The sequence below is a fragment of the Pleurodeles waltl genome, chromosome 4_2, assembly GCF_031143425.1.
Source record: "Pleurodeles waltl isolate 20211129_DDA chromosome 4_2, aPleWal1.hap1.20221129, whole genome shotgun sequence".
In the NCBI taxonomy this organism is placed as follows: Eukaryota; Metazoa; Chordata; class Amphibia; order Caudata; family Salamandridae; genus Pleurodeles; species Pleurodeles waltl.
The window spans coordinates 535,838,434-535,858,564 of NC_090443.1; the positions used below are offsets into that span (position 1 = coordinate 535,838,434).

At 43.3% G+C, this 20,131-nt stretch overlaps 1 protein-coding gene across 1 annotated transcript; it reads left to right on the forward strand.

Annotated features, from left to right (window-relative positions):
• The first annotated feature begins 7,870 nt into the window (after nt 1-7,870).
• LOC138293067 (regulator of G-protein signaling 5-like) lies at nt 7,871-13,861 on the forward strand. The gene is made up of 5 exons (XM_069232064.1): nt 7,871-8,700; nt 10,126-10,227; nt 10,349-10,410; nt 11,293-11,459; nt 11,752-13,861. The coding sequence occupies exons 1-5, from the start codon at nt 8,654-8,656 to the stop codon at nt 11,950-11,952; spliced, it is 579 nt and encodes a 192-aa protein (XP_069088165.1). The 5' UTR covers nt 7,871-8,653; the 3' UTR covers nt 11,953-13,861.
• Nucleotides 13,862-20,131: the final 6,270 nt, after the last annotated feature.

The following is a 20,131-nucleotide window of genomic DNA, read 5'->3' on the forward strand; positions in this document are numbered from 1 at the left end:
AAGTTGGTCTCCGGCGACGTGGGACTCCTTTGTGCAACTTCAGCGAGCACCGTTTCACACATCCTCATAGTGCCTGTTTCTGGCACTTCTCCGGGTGCTACCTGCTTCAGTGAGGGCTCTTTGTCTTGTTCGATGTCCTCTCTCTCTTCAGGTCCAATTTCGACCTCCTGGTCCCTCCTGGGCCCCAGCAGCGTCCAAAAACGCCAAACGCACGATTTGCGTCTAGCAAGGCTTATTGGCATCCTTCTGGCAGGAAAACACTTCTGCACGACTTTCCAAGGCGAGCGGGATCCGTCCACCAAAGGGGAAGTCTCTAGCCCTTTTCGTTCTTGCAGAAACCTCAGCTTCTTTTGTCCAGTCGAAGCTTCTTTGCACCCGCAGCTGGCATTTCCTGGGCATCTGCCCATCTCCGACTTGCTTGTGACTTTTGGACTTGGTCCCCTTGTTCCACAGGTACCCTAGATTGGAAATCCACAGTTGTTGCATTGCTGGTTTGTGTCTTTCCTGCATTATTCCTCTAACACGACTCTTTTGTCCTTAGGGGAACTTTAGTGCACTTTGCACTCACTTTTCAGGGTCTTGGGGAGGGTTATTTTTCTAACTCTCACTATTTTCTAATAGTCCCAGCGACCCCCTACAAGGTCACATAGGTTTGGGGTCCATTCGTGGTTCGCATTCCACTTTTGGAGTATATGGTTTGTGTTGCCCCTATCCCCATGTTTCCCCATTGCATCCTATTGTAACTATACATTGTTTGCACTGTTTTCTAAGACTATACTGCATATTTTTGCTATTGTGTATATATATCTTGTGTATATTTCCTATCCTCTCACTGAGGGTACACTCTAAGATACTTTGGCATATTGTCATAAAAATAAAGTACCTTTATTTTTAGTATAACTGTGTATTGTGTTTTCTTATGATATTGTGCATATGACACTAAGTGGTACTGTAGTAGCTTCACACGTCTCCTAGTTCAGCCTAAGCTGCTCTGCTAAGCTACCATTATCTATCAGCCTAAGCTGCTATACACCCTATACACTAATAAGGGATAACTGGGCCTGGTGCAAGGTGCAAGTACCCCTTGGTACTCACTACAAGCCAGTCCAGCCTCCTACAGCATCACCAAATCATTTGTAGAAAGTCCCATGAGCAACGCACTAAACTGAAAGCAGAAACCTTGTCCCAATTTAGAAAACCTCAGGAAATCAATATTTTTGCATGGTGTTATAACCCTTTGAGTGATACAACTTGATGGTAAGGACATTTCCTCACAAGGAAACACATGGTATGTTGTTAAAGTGACTGGCAAAATAAGATATTGTAGGGTCTTGCAAGAAAGTTCATATCACAGTTATCTTTTGAAGTAGTGGAATACACCTGAAGGGGGCAATCCCTGAAAAAAATGTTTTAAATTTCAATTAGTTTGAAGAACACGAAAGCAATGTAAATTACAAATAGAACCAACAATTAGAGAACATTTTGGACATTGATGGAATGTGGAAGGTCTCTAATTATTTAGCAAAGTGACTGAAAATGACACAGGCCTAAACAATTTATATAATTCAATGAGAACTTGGAAGTGAACAAAATACATTACTGGACTGTATAAGAGCCGAGGTGAAACAGGTAACCACAAACTGAGGTCCAAAATACTCAGCTTGGGAATGTCTCTTAAACTAGTTTATATTCTGTCTCAGTTACACTTTAGGATCTGGACAACAATTGAAAAATTGCTAACAAGAGACACTTTACCAGATATGTTGTAAACCTGGAGGATATGTTTTGGTCCTGTACTTACTTAACGTCCCTATTAGCGAATTTTGTCTCTTCTAAGCATTATTAGAACTAATCAGCTGTGCTCAGGGATAATTGAGTTCAAGCCTTGTTTTACGCCAATGATCTCTTATCATTAGACCACACAGCCTTGGAGCTACAAATACTACTGCCGACACTCGTTATTTATGCAACATAAAATCATCTAGAAATCATTTTCAGCATAAGAAAGATGCTATCATTCCGATCCACCAAGTGTGCTTGACTTACTGACATCCCAAGAGGAGATTCTACCTGCATATAGATGTTTGGGGTTAATGATGGCTAGAAATTCATAGTGGGTCAATTTCTTCAAACAAAAAAAAGTATTAAACTCGGACTGATAGCCTCCCATGATTTAGTCTGAAATATGGAAGGAATTTAGATATCCAAGGATAAAATGTAAGCCAGGAGTGGTTTATGGTTCCCATATATGGTCTTGGCCTGTATGAAAGAAATTAAGACAACAGGAGCTCAAATTTGGGGTAGACTATTAGGAATAAATCAGAGCACCCAATGGAGATGATCTTACTTGAATTAAAAATGTTTCATCTAAAGCACAGATAGTGCAATTGACAATTGCCTGGTATGTATAGTGTCATAAGGCTAGATGCACTAGGACCCTTGAGGCTCTGGGTGGACTTGAGAGAGAGATCACATAACTTGCTGGGAGGTGTTAAGGTGTGGGTATTAACGGTTATGATGTAATCTGGGAATAGTGTGTGATTGTATGCTGAGGAATAAAGATGTCTAATCAAGCACAGTGTATGGCATGTTTTTTTGCATGCTCCTGGGCTGAGGAGGACACTGCAGTATGCAGCTTTGTTCAACTCTACAGAAGAAACTCTTTTGACCTGGGTATTTAATGTATTTATTGAATTGGCTTATCTATATTGTTATACAAAGGGGGTGAGTGTTTGAAAAGTTTCAACACTCCGTCCATCATCCTTTTGTGTTGCTAAGGTTGCCCTAAGTGGGACGGGTATGCCCAGATGTGGGTCCCTTGCTCACTGTGCCACTGGATTCAAGCTAGCCTAGCTGATGAAGGGTGATACCCTGAAACCGGTCCTAGGATGCTTGTTTCTGGTCCAGGGAGAACCTGGCTTGGCAGTTCGGGCTGGACTGTTCCCATGGGGAACAGGGTCAAGATTGATTTGCATATGGCTGGGTCCAAACTGGGATGGCAAGGTGAGCAAAAGAACGATGGATTAAACCCAGATCTGTGACTGGGGGTGAGTGTTTGAAAACTTTCAACACTCTGTCCATCATCCTTTTGTGTTGCTAAAGTTTCTCTAAGTGGGAAGGGTATACCCAGACGTGGGTCCCTTGCTCACTGTGCCACTGGATTCAAGCTAGCCTAGCTGATGAAGAGTGAGACCCTGAAACCGGTCCTAGGATGCTTGTTTCCGGTCCAGGGAGGACCTGGCTTGGTAGTTTGGGCTGGACTGTTCCCATGGGGAACAGGATCAAGACTGATTTGCATATGGCTGGGTCAAAATGGGGGGGAATGGTGAGCAAAAGAACAATGGATTAAACCCAGATATGTGACTGGGGGTGAGTGTTTGAAAAGTTTCAATACTCCGTCCATCATCCTTTTGTGTTGCTGAAGTTGCCCTAAGTGGGAAGGGTATGTCCAGACGTGGGTCCCTTGCTCACTGTGCCACTGGATTCAAGCTAGCCTAGCTGATGAAGGGTGATACCCCGAGACCGGTCTTAGGATGCTTGTTTCCAGTCCAGAGAGGACATGGCTTGGCAGTTCGAGCTGGACTGTTCCCATGGGGAACAGGGTCAAGACTGATTTGCATATGCTGGGTCCAAAACTGGGGTGGCATGGTGAGCAAAAGAACGATGGATTAAACCCACATCTGTGACTGGGGGTGAGTGTTTGAAAAGATTCAACACTCCGTCCATCATCCTTTTGTGTTGCTAAAGAGGGTATGCCCAGACGTGGGTCCCTTGCTCACTCTGCCACTGGATTCAAGCTAGCCTAGCTGATGAAGGGTGATACCCTGAAACCGGTCTTAGGATGCTTGTTTACGGTCCAGGGAGGACCTGGCTTGGCAGTTCGAGCTGGACTGTTCCCATGGGGAACAGGGTCAAGAATGATTTGCATATGGCTGGGTCCAAACTGGGGTGGCATGGTGAGCAAAAGAACAATGGATTAAACCCAGATCTGTGACTGGGGGTGAGAGTTTGAAAAGTTTCAACACTCCGTCCATCATCCTTTTGTGTTGCTAAAGTTGCCCTAAGTGGGAAGGGTATGCCCAGATGTGGGTCCCTTGCTCACTGTGCCACTGGATTCAAGTATGCCCAGATGTGGGTCCCTTGCTCACTGTGCCACTGGATTCAAGCTAGCCTAGCTGATGAAGGGTGATACCCTGAAACCGGTCCTAGGATGCTTGCTTCCGGTCCAGGGAGGACCTGGCTTGGCAGTTCGGGCTGGACTGTTCCCATGGGGAACAGGATCAAGACTGATTTGCATATGGCTGGGTCCAAACTGGGGTGGCATGGTGAGCAACAGAACGATAGATTAAACCCAGATATGTGACTGAGGGTGAGTGTTTGAAAAGTTTCAACACTCCGTCCATCATCCTTTTGTGTTTCTAAAGTTGCCCTAAGTGGGAAGGGTATGCCCAGATGTGGGTCCCTTGCTCACTGTGCCACTGGATTCAAGCTAGCCTAGTTGATGAAGGGTGATAACCTGAAATCGGTCCTAGGATGCTTGTTTCCGGTCCAGGGAGGACCTGGCTTGGCAGTTCGGGCTGGACTGTTCCCATGGGTGACAGGGTCAAGACTGATTTGCATATGGCTGGGTCCAAACTGGGGTGGCATGGTGAGCAAAAGAACGATGGATTAAACCCAGATCTGTGACTGGGGTGAGTGTTTGAAAAGTTTCAACACTCCGTCCATCATCCTTTTGTGTTGCTAACATATATACCGCCAGTACTGATCAAGATGTGAACAATAGCTAAATACTGTATATTGGAGATTGGATTTCAATGAAGTAGAGACTGAAGAGATAATTATTGAAGGGCAGGATCAGGAAGGGAATTAAAACATGGTCCTTACTGAATGGTGTGCATTGTAAAACCAGCAAATCATTATATAAGAGCTTCTGTACCCTGTTAAATGAGACACATTTGATTGCAATGTACGATCAATTTCAGGAGAATGTTTTTGCACATTAACTTTAATCTTTTTCTATTATTAGAAATGGAGGGTTGATAGTGTTGTATACTCCTAGCTTTAGCACAGCACCACTTCTGTGCTTTAAGAATTGAAATGCTGTTTTTATAGAGTGGAGGCATTAAGGAGTAACTCTCTTAGAGGAGAAGTGGCCTAACTGGCGGCGCTGCCAGGCTTGAAAGTGGGGAACCAGGTTCAAGTCCTGGCCTTGGCACAACATCCTGTGTTATTTGGTGAACCACTTAATATTCCTGTACCTAAAGAAAACGTTATGTAATCTGTTTCTCATTTAAAGTGCTCCAATGCACTTGGTCCAGGTTAAACCTCGCAATATAAAACTAAAATCAGCCTTTATGAACCTTAAAAAGCAACACATTTGTTAATCGCTTGTGGTATTTCTTGATAATTTCAAAGACATTTGAATTTCATTTATGTTTTCCTCCTTTCTTTTATCAGTTTTTCCTTCCCTTCTCTTTTTCCTGTTCTTCTTTTGCACTTAATATGGTTTGTATTAAAGAAAAACTATGTATTAAACTATTAAACTTAATGTGCTTGTAAATTCATAGAGTTCAATAAAAAAGAACAAATCTATTGATGTAACATCTCATCTCTGGGATGAATTATTGTGGTACATCTCTATCGCTGAATCTTAAGTCGTTATCCTTCACTTTATACCAAACTTGTCTCTCTCTCCACATGACTGGCTTTAGAAGCAAAGTCTGTGGCTGATCTTATAAACTGGTTAATAATTTAACCATATTTTAACAGAAATGAGTCAGGGTGGAACCAGTTATATGGCAAAGATATAACAGTGTATTTTTCCACATCTACATACTTAGATCATTTTTGCCCATAAACCACCTATATTTTCCCATGAATGCCAATATTTCCTTTGAAATTAGATGCACCGGTTTCTCATGGGTTAATTTAAGTTAATTTTCTCTGTGACTTTGAAATAGAGTAGATGTTGGCAATGTTCTTTCAATCAAAATTCCTTAAAGGAGGTGTAAAGGTTGTTATTAAAAGTAGAACTGATGTGCAAAAAACGTACGATTAAGATTGGTAGGACTGACCTATCTTTTTATGTGCAGAGAATCCAGTCACAAAAATATTATGTTAAAAATACATTTGTGAATAGCAACAAATTGTAAACCTACAAAAAAGTATAAGTTTACCTTTGTGAATCAGGCCAATATTGTCTTGAGAATTAAGGGAAATTTGCAAGAGGGTGTCTATCCAACTTCATACACCACTATGATGTGATTATTTCAGATTTTAGTTAATGCTTTGTTTAACATATCAGGAAAATACTAGTTTGCCTGGGGCAGCACATCACATGCATGGTTCATGAGTATAGCAGGCATGCTTAAACAGTTATGCAGATACTGAAAAAAATCGGTAAACAGAACTAGAGATTGGATTGGTGAGAACGGTGCTTGAAATAGTTTACATCTAGCAAAGATTAATGTAATTTTATTTCTTTGCAGAAAGTGATGCTAGTGGAGTGATGTGCTGGGAAAGAGAACGGGATAGCGTATCAGGAACGAAGACAGAAGGAGAAACATTTAGAGTAAAGGAAATGGAGCATCTGATATTACCAGAGCAGGCTCCTACCACCGATGATACATACCATCAATGATATAATATTCCAGATACTTTTACTTCTTGTTTCTTTTTTCCTTGTTATATTAACATTTCATGGTAGTCTTCATTTATGCACCCATTGTTTGCCACGCCTTTTTTGTCCTCAAGGAAATACTGGATGGTGCTGGAGTCATACAGATAAATACAAAGATGCATTTCACTCAACATTTATTGCTCACCTACCCATCCAATCCAGGCCAACCCCTCCATTCTGCAACAGACTCCACCAGAAACATCTTGAGATCTTTGAGGACCTGGTCGTCCTTAAGTGCCTCAAGGTAAAGTGCCTACTCATCTATGGCGTTTCCTATCGACTGTCTTTTACTTCTTGGCTTAGTGATCTTGTGCATTAGGAGGTGCCGCAGCCATAGTGAAGAGTTGAGATCCCAGGTCTTGGCTGCAAGGCTAACTCAGAACCATCATGCCAAGTTGTTGACTATTCAACAAATTACAATTCTTATTTGCCACGGAATCGGTGCCATCCTTCTTTAGCTACTTAATTACCTACAATAGTGGGAATTCTGATATTGTCTTCAGAAAAATTGGTAGCATCTGCCCTTCAAATGTCCTCTTTTCTTTAAATGTCAGAGCTACCTGCTGCAGCTCAGACTGTTTCTCGGGGGCAGAAGTTGTAATTATACTACACCATTCACAGCAGGGAGTCTTATTAAAGTATATCCTCAATTAATGTCCCCAATTTGATGTACAGGTGGCTCTTGGAGTGGGTATCTTCCCAATTAAAGGGAATCCATTCTTACATGCGTATGCTTCTGTACCCAGAGGGTACTCACAGACTACAAACTGTGGTGGTGGGGCAGCGCTTTCTCTGAGAGGAAGTATGGATGCTCAATTACACTCACATGTAAATCGTAAATCGTAATCTGTGAGTTACGTACTGTGGATGCACCAGGGTGAATGGTGGATATATCGGAAGGCATTTTAAGCGTCATAATACAGACTACACACTTACATTTTAGGTGGGTTTAACTCAGTTGAAAGGAAATATTACGGACCTGGGTTTAAAACAATCGTAAAAATGTTTTCGCTACAAATGATGAATCACTGATAAATTGATTCTGCGCCACATGTTCTATTTGAGAAACCTCATCAGATAACGCGCCCTCTGCTTGAAATTATGTGTCGGTGCACAGAGGTTATTTCAGTTTTTCGTTCTCAAGCATGAATAAAATAATAACCACAGAGTATGATAATAAAGACTGTTACTGACTTTCTGCGTAACTGGCAACTGAAATGCACCTACAGCCCTGTGTAACAGCTCGTCTGAAGGGTTTTAAAAGTGTTTCGGGGTTGTAATCAGTATACTCTGTCTCTGCACTATACGAACATACGGATCAGCAACGAATGCTGTTTGCCTTAAGATGTGTCCTGCTCTGTCCGCACGCCGGTAAGGTTTGGGGTAAAACCTGACGCAGATCCAGTTGTTGGCTCAACGTCAGTAGAGTTCTAATCCTGGCTTCCCCGCGGAAATGGATTTTGAATGTGGACATATTCCTCATTTAACTGTTTACACTTGCAGACGTACATGGCACTGCTGATACGCAAAATCAGAGAGAACAGTCCAGTTGCGACCCACAGTTCTCTCCGGACCAGGCTCTCCTGAACCTTGCGTTTGACTGATGTCTATGGGAGGGGCACAGCTTCTACCCGGCTCCCTGTCCTGCACGCAGCTCTGGCAGCAGCCCGAGTATCACACCTCTGCCTCGGGCAGAACGTAAAGCCAGGCGACGGCTCTCACTGGCTGACATCAAGGATGGCCCCGCCCGCCTGCCCACTTTTCATATAAAAAAAGAGCAGCCTGCGCAGCTGGCAGATATCGCTGGACGTTCGTCTGACTCAGTCAGGGGATCTAGGAGGAGCTTTCATTCTGCACCCTGGACCGGCTGTCTGAGGAGAAGCTCCATTTGCATCGAGCGGACCTTGGACAACAGTCACCAGCTACTCTAGCCTTCTACGGAATACACCGCCTGCCTGGAACCCACCCGGCGCCATGTGCAAGGACAGTCTGACCACGCTGCCCTCCATCTGTATCGAAAGGTGAGAGAGTCGAGGGACCGTAGGATGGAAATTGTGGCTCTGCAGTGTGACTGCAGAAGATTGCAGTAAGAAACGCGTACATTTGTGTGACAGTTTATTTACTTGACATAAAACCCCAGTCAAGGTTTGCAGTTGACTCCACGTGCAGCTGGCTAGAGGTTAGCTAAGCATCAAATTCTGTGTTCCTACTACTGTTATTTAAGTCTGGGTTAGTGATATAGCTCTAGTCGTCTTGTCTTTGTGTAGCTAAGTATGCACTACACAAATATTTTTTGAAAAGTAAATATCCCAGTTCGTTTCTTTCTTTTTTCACAATTGTCACACACAATTTGACCCATCTGAGACTTCACAGGAACACAACTTCCAAAATGTATTGAGTTGTTACCTGAATACCCTGGAGGCTCAGGAACATCTAGTAGCCATACAGCTGGCACGTTTAATACGCACCTGGGCTGCGTGTAAATCCTGAGGCGATAGTGAACAGACAGGTAGTTCTTTACAGCGAGGGGCTGTGGAAGGCCACTGCAAACATTCCAGCACCGAGAGATTTGCTGATGCTGCACCAGAGAAGGGAGGAGCGAAGGGTGCTGCCTAGCCCAGTCTGATACGCCGGGGAGGAAGGGACTGTCTACTCTCACCCCAGAGACAGGGAACAAGTGTGCAGCATTCTTACCGCGATCTCACACTGATAGAAGAGCTATCTAATGCAGTCCTTAAGCAGGTGAATATTAAATATCTAGTGTCATCACATATTACATAAAAAGGTTGAGAGGTTCCTTACACTGCTCTGCGTTGCCATTCAAGATCTAATTCTAGAAGAGTCCTGCGGTATTAGTAGAACTTTGAGCAGTGACGATCTATCCTGCTCAGAGAACGCAAGGTAGAGAAGATCTGACGCATAGCACCTCTTGTAAGCACTATGCTAAAATGAGAAATCTTTATTATTGTAATACTGGTGCGGGGACGAGGAGATGACTTAGGGTCAATGCCTCCTCTCTCAAATAAAGTTATGGGTTATGAGGAGTCTTGCACTGTGCTCTGAATATCAGAAATAATATTCTGATTGTGTATTTAAACCGTAGGTGACCTAATTTGAGAAATTAGTCTGTCTTCCTTCTGTTCCAGAGGTAACAAGAATAGGAATCAGCAGTGCCATTTCAGCCCTTTATCATTCCTAGCTCGATATACCGAGTATCATTAGAGTGCTAGGGACAACTGTTGCAGAGAGCAAAAGGAGAAAAAACAGGCAAGAACACAAAAACCTGTAATTTTACAAAGAACCGGATAGGGAAGCCGGCCAGCTCCTTTTCCCCAAAAGCCTATATATTATATTAACTTGTGCCCATGGACTTCTAAACGCAAATCACCGTCAAGTTTCTTAGCCGGACTTGAAAACTAACAAATGTCTTTTCTTTTCACTTTCAGGGTTAAAGAGCTTGGGGCCCGCTTAGGAGTCTTGCTTCAGAAACCAGATGCAGCGTTTGAACCTGAAAAATGCATCCAGAGCAAACCAAGAAACAAACACAGGTAAATCAGGGGCATCACTTGTCACCGACAATTTAGCAAAGGGGGTTTCTCTTCCCTGTATACATGGTATTTCCCTTTCTGGTCCTTGCCTGTCCTAAAGCTCTTCCTGTTCTTTCTCCAGACTCTGCCTGGAAGATGTGCTGAGGTGGAGGGACTCGTTCGACAATCTGCTAAGTAGTAAAGGTGAGTATCAGTCAGTCTGAGAGACGGAGGGGCAGGCTGTGGGTGGGTACGATGGATATGCGATGGTGACTCAATGGAGTCACTATGGCCTCAACCCATGGCAGAGTGAGCAATGCTGAAGGTAGATGGATGGATCATGGCTGGCTTGGGGTGGACCCTGCATGCTAGTGGATAGATGTAACACAGCTGGGTTGGTTGGGAGAAGGTGCAGAGATGGATGGATCCTGCGTAGGTGGAAGAGGAGGAAAATGTATGGTATAGTCCATTTGTATATACCATGACAGAATAGGTGGAAGGAGGCTCTGTCTTATTTGGGGTGACTGTGAATTGGAGGGCCTTGGCTAAATGGGGTGGTTATGTGTGGAAGGTGGATGGACAACTTATTACTAGAGCATCTGTAACATGATCTGAGCAAGGAGCACTTTTGAGTAAGACTAGGGATAAGCACAATTTTTTTTTTTGTGGGCTAGTGTGGGAATGGCGGAACATGTGGATGAACCATGGTTGACTGTGGTTGTTTGTGAATGGGTGGATGGACCGAGACTGAACAAGATAGACATGATAAAATACTGATAGAAAGGATGATCTGTTGGACTACCTTGAGTAAACCAAAGAGAAAAATAAGGGACCAATGAGAAAACCATATGATCTCTATTAGTCATTCGAGATAAACTCTACAAAGAGCAGTGACCGCATGAGATAAACTACAGTATGAAATAGGTAACCAAATAAAGCACTAAGAGGAGTGGAGCAATTGATAGGATGTCATACACAAGTCTGGGATAAGTTGCTAGATTATATTGAAGGTTGTACAAAGTTACTACTCTTTTTAGATAAATGCTCTTCCTTTTTAACCATTTGTTTCTTATTTTGTTCACACAGATGGCCTTGCAGCATTCTGGTCTTTCCTGAAGACTGAGTTCAGCGATGAGAACCTGGAGTTCTGGCTGGCCTGCGAGAAGTACAAGAAAATCCGCTCAGCTGCCAAACTGTCCTCCAAGGCACAGGAGATCTATGAGCAGTTTATCCAGAACGAAGCCTGCAGGGAGGTGAGTTTGAATTAGATTCACTAGACTGTTCCTCAGATCATAGGGGCTTTCCTTGCTGAAGACCAGTTCTTTGGCTTTTAAAAAGATAGGGCAGGAATGTATTGTTGACCTTCTATGTAGTATCCAAACAATATAGAGATGTTAAGGCTGTGTGCCCAAGCCAGACGCCTGGGATTAGGATCTGTAGGGGTCAGAAAGGGGATCTTTTTAATACAAGTGTAGGGTAGAATGAGTCAGAACACTTACAGTTAATTCCTTTCTTTTAGTAACATGCTGTCTCCTATCCTTGTAGGTGAATATCGACCACCACACAAAGGAACTCACTCAGCGCCAGTTGGCACGTGCAACACACAACTGCTTTGATGTGGCACAAGCGAAGACGTGGGTCCTCATGGAAAAGGACAGTTACCCTAGGTTCTTGAAATCCACCCTCTACCAAGATCTTCTAAATATTGCTTCTCACCATGGGGGTTTGCAGTACTCGCACACATGAACTCTGCTCAGATTGTATGAATATGACTGGTAAATTACTAGGATGCAACATATCTGGTCCCTTAGAACCAGACACTTTGAGTGAGGAATTGAAAAACAACAGTGAGGATCTGGAAGAGAACATTTCCAGAAAGAGTCTGTTCAAGGACTTGTTGTGTGGGCTTTGTTGCGGAAAGATTCCTCTGAAATATATTCTAAGGATGAACTGAAGTTGCAGTATTTTGGGAGCTGGGTATGCTTATAATGCCTGCTTATTCACCACAAGGCGCATATGTCAAGGGATATACTGCTTTAATCTGATTTACTCATCTCAGCCACCAATGCAATGGTATTTATGGTTCGGGGTGTAAGATGGACACACAGTATTGGTATTCATAAACAAATTGTGTGTGAATGCATATCAGTAACTGTGGAAATATAAGGTAACATTTGGTATGGTAATTGACCTTTGTGACCAAGTCCAGAAGAGTAGGCTGTCAAGACACAGGCACACGTACTTGCAGGCTTGGGTACTACACTGTAGATGGGTGCGTAACAGTTGACAATAATGAACTCAACAAAGTAAGTGTACAAATGTGTGTTGAATGTTGAGTGTGTAGTGTATTTTTGCACTGTGTTGGTCTGATAGAGTTGCACGACCCCTGTTACGATGTATAGACTGGTACTCCTTTGGATCCTTCTAAAATGCTACTAGTGTCCGTTCACCAGTCTCTCCCTCTATTTCACTTATTGATACTGTCAGTGACCCATAGATGATGCAAGAAACCTGGACTAGCCATCTTGCCAAAGATGCTGCTGTGCATGTGCTGTACAAATTGGGAATTTAATAACAAGACCGTGCCAGGAACATTGTGAGATACAAGGGGCAGGTAGGTGCAAAAATATCCAGGCTGGCGCAGTGGATGATAGGAATCCTGCTTCATAGAGACAAGTCTATAACATTTAGCGCACAGTCCAAATCTGGTAAATGATTTCGAGGACTCTCTGATGGTGGAAGTGTGTGGTCTGATTTGTTTCATCTACTTAAACTAGAGTGCTCATGTGTGGCCGGTGCATCCACAACAATCAGAAGAAAATTCCTTCTCAGCCTCTGTTCTGTTTTTAGAGGCACCTTTTTGGACATTGAGTGACACTGGGCGTGGGTAGTCCATAGTGGTTTCCACCATACTCTAGCTGTGCTCAGCTTCAAGGAGACTCTTTGGTGTTTGGGTGACGTGGATGCCTGTGAAGTCCTTCAGATGACACTGAGTGTATGGACCCTGCAGACTTTCCTATTGAGGTCTCTGTTTTATGATACCAACCCTGCCTTTCTGAGCCCCCTTACCCTCCACATTCAATAATTATTGTTTTCTGCCATAAATGTGTAGTGGGGGTGGAATTCATTTTCCTAAAAGGCTTCCCCACTAATCTACAATATATTTCTACAGTTACCCTGGTGCAGCTGAACTTGCATTATTGCGTCTGTTCCTTCTGATAGGTCCTGGACTCTGAGACTGAACAGGCCACCCTCAGCTCCACTTCGCCCATTTAAAAAACACATTATTTTGCCATTAACAGAGTTAATTCACTGCTGTCAAGGCAAGCAATAGATAACCGTTAATAACTGGGGCTCATTCTGGGTCTTACCAATCAAGCCTTATCAATGACACCTCTCCTCACCAAGATTGTGACTACTGCTGAACAGGATGGGCTTCTGAATGCCCTGGACAAAAGACGGGTACATCAAGGCATCAGCTGCGCTATCAGCATTGAGGGAATTTTTTGTCAAGAAGATGCAGTCCCAATTGAGGGACTTTCACCATTTTCTGAATGTCTCTATTTATGTATGTATTTGAGTATTTATATATTTATTTATTTAATAATGCCATGTCTTATTCCTTGATGAGATGACCAAATAAAATTCGAAAACCAAGTGCTGTTTTGTGCTCACTGATTTTGTTAAGTGTTAGAAATGGGGTTTCTGGTTGGCTAGGGTATGTACCTAAGCCAGGCAGAATCCACCACTCTAGTCAGGGCAAGTAATATACACGCTAACGATAATCTATGCTCACCCTCTGGTAGCTTGGTGCAGAGCAGGCAGACTTATCCTCAGAGGTAATGTGTGAAGTATTTGTGCACCTCACTCACAGCAACCCTGTAGCCACACCACAAAAGGATTCCACACCAGGTTAAAAAACATAGGCCCATATTTATACTTTTTGACGCACAACTGTGCCAACGCAGTTGTGCTTCAAAAATTTTACCGCCGGCTAACGCCTTTCCAACGCGCCATGCGGGCGCCTTATTAATGGAATGACGTTAGCCGGCGCTGCGGACTGGTGTGCGTCAAAAAAAATGACTCACACCAGGCAGCGCCGGCGTATGGGAAAATGGGGGTTGTGCGTCCAAAAATGGTGCAAGTCAGGTCCGAGGCAAAATTCAGGCCTCAAACCGTATTTGCGCCGTTTTTTTTGACGCCCAACCTCCATTGACATGACTCCTGTCTTAGCAAAGACAGGAGTCATGCCCCCTTGCCCAATGGCCATGCCCAGGGGACTTATGTCCCCTGGGCATGTTCATTGGGCATAGTGGCATGTAGGGGGGCCCAAATCAGGCCCCCCTATGCCACAAAAAAAATCGGAAAAAAATACTTACCCGAACTTACCTTTACTTCCCTGGGATGGGTCCCTCCATCCTTGGGTGTCCTCCTGGGGTGGGCAAGGGTGGCAGGGGGTGTCCCTGGGGGCAGGGGAGGGCACCTCTGGGCTCCTTCCGAGCCCACAGGTCTCTTAACGCCTGCCCTGACCCAGGCGTTAAAAAACGGCGCACATCAGGCTGTGCGCCGTTTTTTAAGGCCCACCCCCTCCTGTGCATCAAAATGACGCCAGAGTATAAATAAGGGGCACAGGCCTTAAAGTCATTTTTTGGAAGGGAACGCCTACCTTGCATATAATTAACGCAAGGCTGGTTCCCCCTTCCAAAAAATTACGCACATGGTGGAATTATGACGCCCGCGAGGTCAGGCGTCAAAGTATAAATATGGGGCAGGGTTTGCGCCGATTGTGCCTCAAAATTTTTGACGCACATTCGGCGCAAACAGAGTATAAATATGCCCCTCAGTGATTTTTATATAGGAATCATAGAACCAAATTGGTACAGATCTGATAAATATCCTAGGAGTTATACTTAGAATATATCTAGTTAAAAGAACATCAGGTCAACACAAGATATACAAGTCTGTAATAAGACTCTGCAGTGGTGAAGTTATCGATGTACAAAAGAAAAGAATGAGCCTGTCGCTCTGATTGCGCGGGTATCGTGTTCGGGTCTTGACTGTAATGGCAGGAGCTGCACAGTGACTTTGTGGTTATCCAAGCTGGTACACAGTAGGGGACTGATGTCAAGCCTCGCTGGGCGGGTGTATCAGGTGAAAAATGGTAATTGCCCCTGTCCCCTCCAACACTGGCAAGGAGCACCGGGTAATCAATCCGGGACCTGTCGGGTCCTCCCCTTCCACATGTTAAAAGCGAGGCAGGGTGGGGCCATGACAGTACTTGGGTGCAGGCAGAGGAATGCAGATTCGGCAAGCTTCTCTTCCACATGACGTCTGTACTTCGGTGAGATAGTTGCATTTCACAGTGCCTGGCGGGGCTTGGGAAGCAAGCAGAGCACAGAAAGGGGTGTGATGTGCGCAGAGCTGCTCACCGGATGAAGTGGGCTGTGTCCAAGTGTTCCTTGCAGGCAAGGCTCAACCGACATTCTCCCGTTAAGATTATTGCTGCAGTCCCAAACCACTGCTGTTACTTGGCCTGGTCCCGCACTCCCCAGACACTCAGTTCCCAACACTAGTAGCACTGTGAACGCTAGCAGGGTGATGGGTCGGCTTGTGGTCCGATCCTTGATGCTCCTGGGGCCTCAGATGGGACAGGGGTTAGCTAATCAACCCCTGGAGTCACTCTGGAGTTGGTTGGAGGTTTGTGTTGCAGGGCAGAGGTCAGCAGGCAGCTGGGCAGCTCAACAAGGTAGGGCAGCAGTTCGTGGGAACAGTCAGGCACAACAAAGTGGCAATCCTTACTCAAGCAGAGTTTCTTCTTAGTCCAGTAGTGTACTAAGTGGATCAAGAGACCCAGTACTTATACAAGAAAGTGGCTTTGATGTGGGGGATGATTACAAAAGAGAATTATTGTGAAGTGCACAGGTCCCCCTTAACGGTCCGTCTTGGCTCCAGACAGCCAGTGGGAGGTAATTATCCTATTTGTGTGAACTCTGATACTTACCCTTTGAGGTGCAAGTGTGAGCCCTTCCCAACCTCCTCCCCAGGAAGACCCAACAGTATGCAGATGAATGGAGATGTGGCTGAGTATTCTGTGCTCTGGGTGTCTGAAGGAAATTAGTAATAATAAATCCAACCCTACCAGATTTGTTATTACCATCCCAACTACAACAAACATGATGCAGCTGTTGGTTTCAGATCAGAAATTACAGCTTAAAGATTTTATTAAGAATCCCCAATGCTGGCCTTTGAGACAGGCAGGCCTCGCAGTAATGAAAAATGGACTTTAGGAGTTTCTCATTACTAGGACATGAAAAACTTAAAGGTACATATCCTGTCTTTTGCTTACATGGCACCCTGCTGGGCTTGGAAAAACGTTTATATGCCATGCCGGGGTGGCAGCAAAATTGCACTCACATTGTCTGCAGTGGCAGCACTCCTTCTTATGTGTCTCTATGGCTGCCCAAGCTAAACTCATGATCTGCATATTGTAAAGTCTGCTGTCCAATGAAATTCAAAAATATGCTCTTATCTATTTACACCTAGGTCTGAGTACAGGTTTTCATGTTTCTGGAAAACATAAAGGGTAAACCTCTAAGTGTCTCCAATGTGGAATGAACCAAGAAAAAGTGTGTGAATACCAACAAACACACATTTGGAAACTGACTTTTTAGGTCTGGCGTTAGCCAGGACTTTTTGATTTTATGAAAATAATATGTTATTATGTACTAAGTTACACAGGCTTTTAGCCACCCTCTCTTACCTCATTGGTGTGTTGTTATGTCATTCCCATTTTGCTTCACCCACTAGAGCGTACAACATGGGGCAATGGGTCTGCCTACTTAAGCATCTGTTTAACATCAGAGGTTATCGTCATTTTGAGTGACTGCATTTTACTCTTTCACAATGTCTTTCACAATGTACACGTCCGCACACAAGCCATTTTCTTTAGTACCTATGTTGCCTGATGTGATAGTAGGATGAATCTGAAGTGTGAACAGGGCACATTCCAGCTGGATCAGTTCCTGTCTACTTCCAATGTTGTTGTAGATTCCTTTTGAAGTGGATTGCTGCTATTTCAGAACATACCATTTTATGTTCCTGGACTCCCTTTCACCAACGATTACTTGATAAACTTTGCCCTAGTAAGACAACAAACTTTATGGTGTTTCATTTGCAACACACTTATAACAGTTTTATTTATACATAGGTGGGGTGTAATTATGGTTCCTTTATCAATAAATTATACAGTGAACCCTCTTTCCTTCCTTCACTCCATCATCTTTCCTTTTGTCTTTTTGTCTTTCTTTTTCTTTCATTCTTTCCTTTCTTTTTCCTTATTTTCTTCTTCTTTCTTTTTTGCCTTATATCCTTCTTCTGTGTTTCTTTCTTTTTCCACCTTACCATTTTGTTTTCCTTATTTCTTTCCTTCTGTGTGCCTCCTTCTATTTTTCTTTCCTTCTTTCCTTTAGTTTTTTGCATCTTTATTTCTTGCCTGCTATATTTTTTTACTGCTTTCTTTCTTTCTTTCTTTCTTTCTTTCTTTCTTTCTTTCTTTCTTTCTTTCTTTCCTGCCTTTTCCTTCTTAGTTTGTTTCTTCCTGCCTTCATTCATTCTTTCTTTTTGCCTTCTTTGCTTTTTCCTTCCTTTCTTTTTGCCTTCTTTGCTTTCTTCTTTCCTCCCTTTGTTCCTTCTTTTTTTGTCTTTATCTTTTTTACTCTCATTCCTTCTTTCTATCATTCTTTCTTTGTGTTCTTTATTCCTTTCTTTCTTTCATTCTTTCTTATTTCTTTGCCCGTTGATCAGAACTGAAGAGATCCATTTATTGCTTTTAACCCTTAACAGGAGCCCTTTGGTTAAAATAGGTATAGAGGGGCTCTTAAGACAATTGTGAAACCCAAACCAATGTGATTGAACTTCCTTTTGCTTCACTTTCTAAAAAGATTAACAATCAGTACATATCTACCTAACTGATACAAAAAAGATCTCCAGCAAAGTGCCCTCCTGAGGGGGCCCACTGGGCATTGCAGCATCAGCCAAATGAGGAGCAAAGACCAATGAAGAAGCATGACACAATCGGCAGATGAGGGCTTGTGCTCCTATTAGGAATCGCCTCCAATGACCTGACAGGTCCAGACTCATACTGTAGGTGTTTATGGAACAGCATGCTTTTTTGGTTTGACTAGTTCATTTAGGGAGGATTTTTTCTGGATTGGAACCCCTCTCTGCCTCCCATAATAATTTTTGATGTTGTAGTGCAGCAGCTTAGCTACAAAGCTGGTAGTAATAAGTAGAAATTCCACCACAACTATACAACAAAAATATTGTTCAAAATTCTCATTCTCCCGATGATAAGTTTAGACACAGGAAAAGAGTTAGGATCAATCATTAGTGATTTTCAGGGACTTGGTTACGATAATCATGATGAGGCAGCCCTTCGGAAGACCCCTTCTCTGTCAGGGATTGATGGTAGCACACTGTTGAGTAGTCTCAAAGAATATTGGGAATTTCTCTCTAGCATAAATAAGAAGAAAATAAAGGTGTCCCTCCACTGGGCTATAATGATGAGTACTTAGGGGCTAGCCACATTGAACTGCAGTATAATTTGCTAAAAAGCAAATGTGCTCCATGTATTCAACTGACCACAAAATAAACTTCTTTTCAATCTGTGCACTCACCAATCTATTGCAATCTAGCGTTGTCAAAGTCAATAGATCTCGTCTCTAAAAGGCAGAACTTTAGGCGCTGATAATGCTTTTTAATTGTCGCTACTTGTGAATGCAGGTTTGTTATGCTGCATATGTACACTTGGCCAGCAATCTTGCAATTGCTTCCTTGATTCAATACGTCAACTGCGGCTTCAAGAGCAACAATACTCAGAATGAGGTCTTACTGGCGATGTCTGCCTTGTAACTCAAACTCACCGTTCTGCTTGTCACCTCTGCCATTCTGCATCTGATAATTCCATTTGCTCTCTCACAGCCTTGTCATTTTGAGTCCCACTTCAAGGCCATTCAGTACATATGTCCAAGATGCTAACAGGCCGCTCGGATACCTCCTATGACTGGTGTTTCTATTTTGAGTAGGTGGACAGCTGCTGCTACCTGTGTTGTGTCTGTTGTGTGCTTGCAGAGGAATTGTGTACTGCTGATGCACAGCCTGCTAGCTTCCCAGTTACAGTTAACCCTTCCTTTGAATAGTGTTACTTATAGACTCACCCTTGCTTATAGCCGTATGTATCATAGGATGAGCACTTTAAGTACCAGAATGCATGGATTGACTACTCACGCGTGCGTCTGTGAAGCTTTAGAGCTTGGTTCATGCTTTTGATGTTATTAGGCTGCTGTTAATTAACTAATTGAAACCAATTAGCTCTGTACAAGCAATACCTTTTCTCTTAGTCAGCTGTTTGTTAATAAAATATGTCTTTATCTCAAGGCGCTAGCTCTAAGATGCTAAACACAATGCAATTCACCATCATAGATAACTGGAAATCCATGGCATGTATTAGTGCGTGGTTGATAAGAGGCCCAAAACTGTATAGAAGAAGGCTGAGTTCATCAGATGCTAGACTGGACCCAGAGTTTGATGTCACCTACAGGACTGCTTCGCTTGCTGTTTAAATCTTAGAAGTCAAGGAACGTGACCTCATCAAATTCAACTTATTAGTCTGCCAGTATGTAACCATAATAGTCTGTCACCGCTGTTTTTATTTTGCTTGTTTTATTATTTTCACAACATACCACACATAGAGAGATAGGTACACACAAGGTGATTAAGAGGTGATAAGCTTATTTTTTTCCTGTCTGATTTTGCTGACTCTAGAACTCTATTTGCTTTACCATGGCTGAACTGTAATAAAGTGCTGGTGTTTCCAAACGTTAAACTTCTGCTGTAAATTTTAATTCACTGACTGGCGAATTTTACT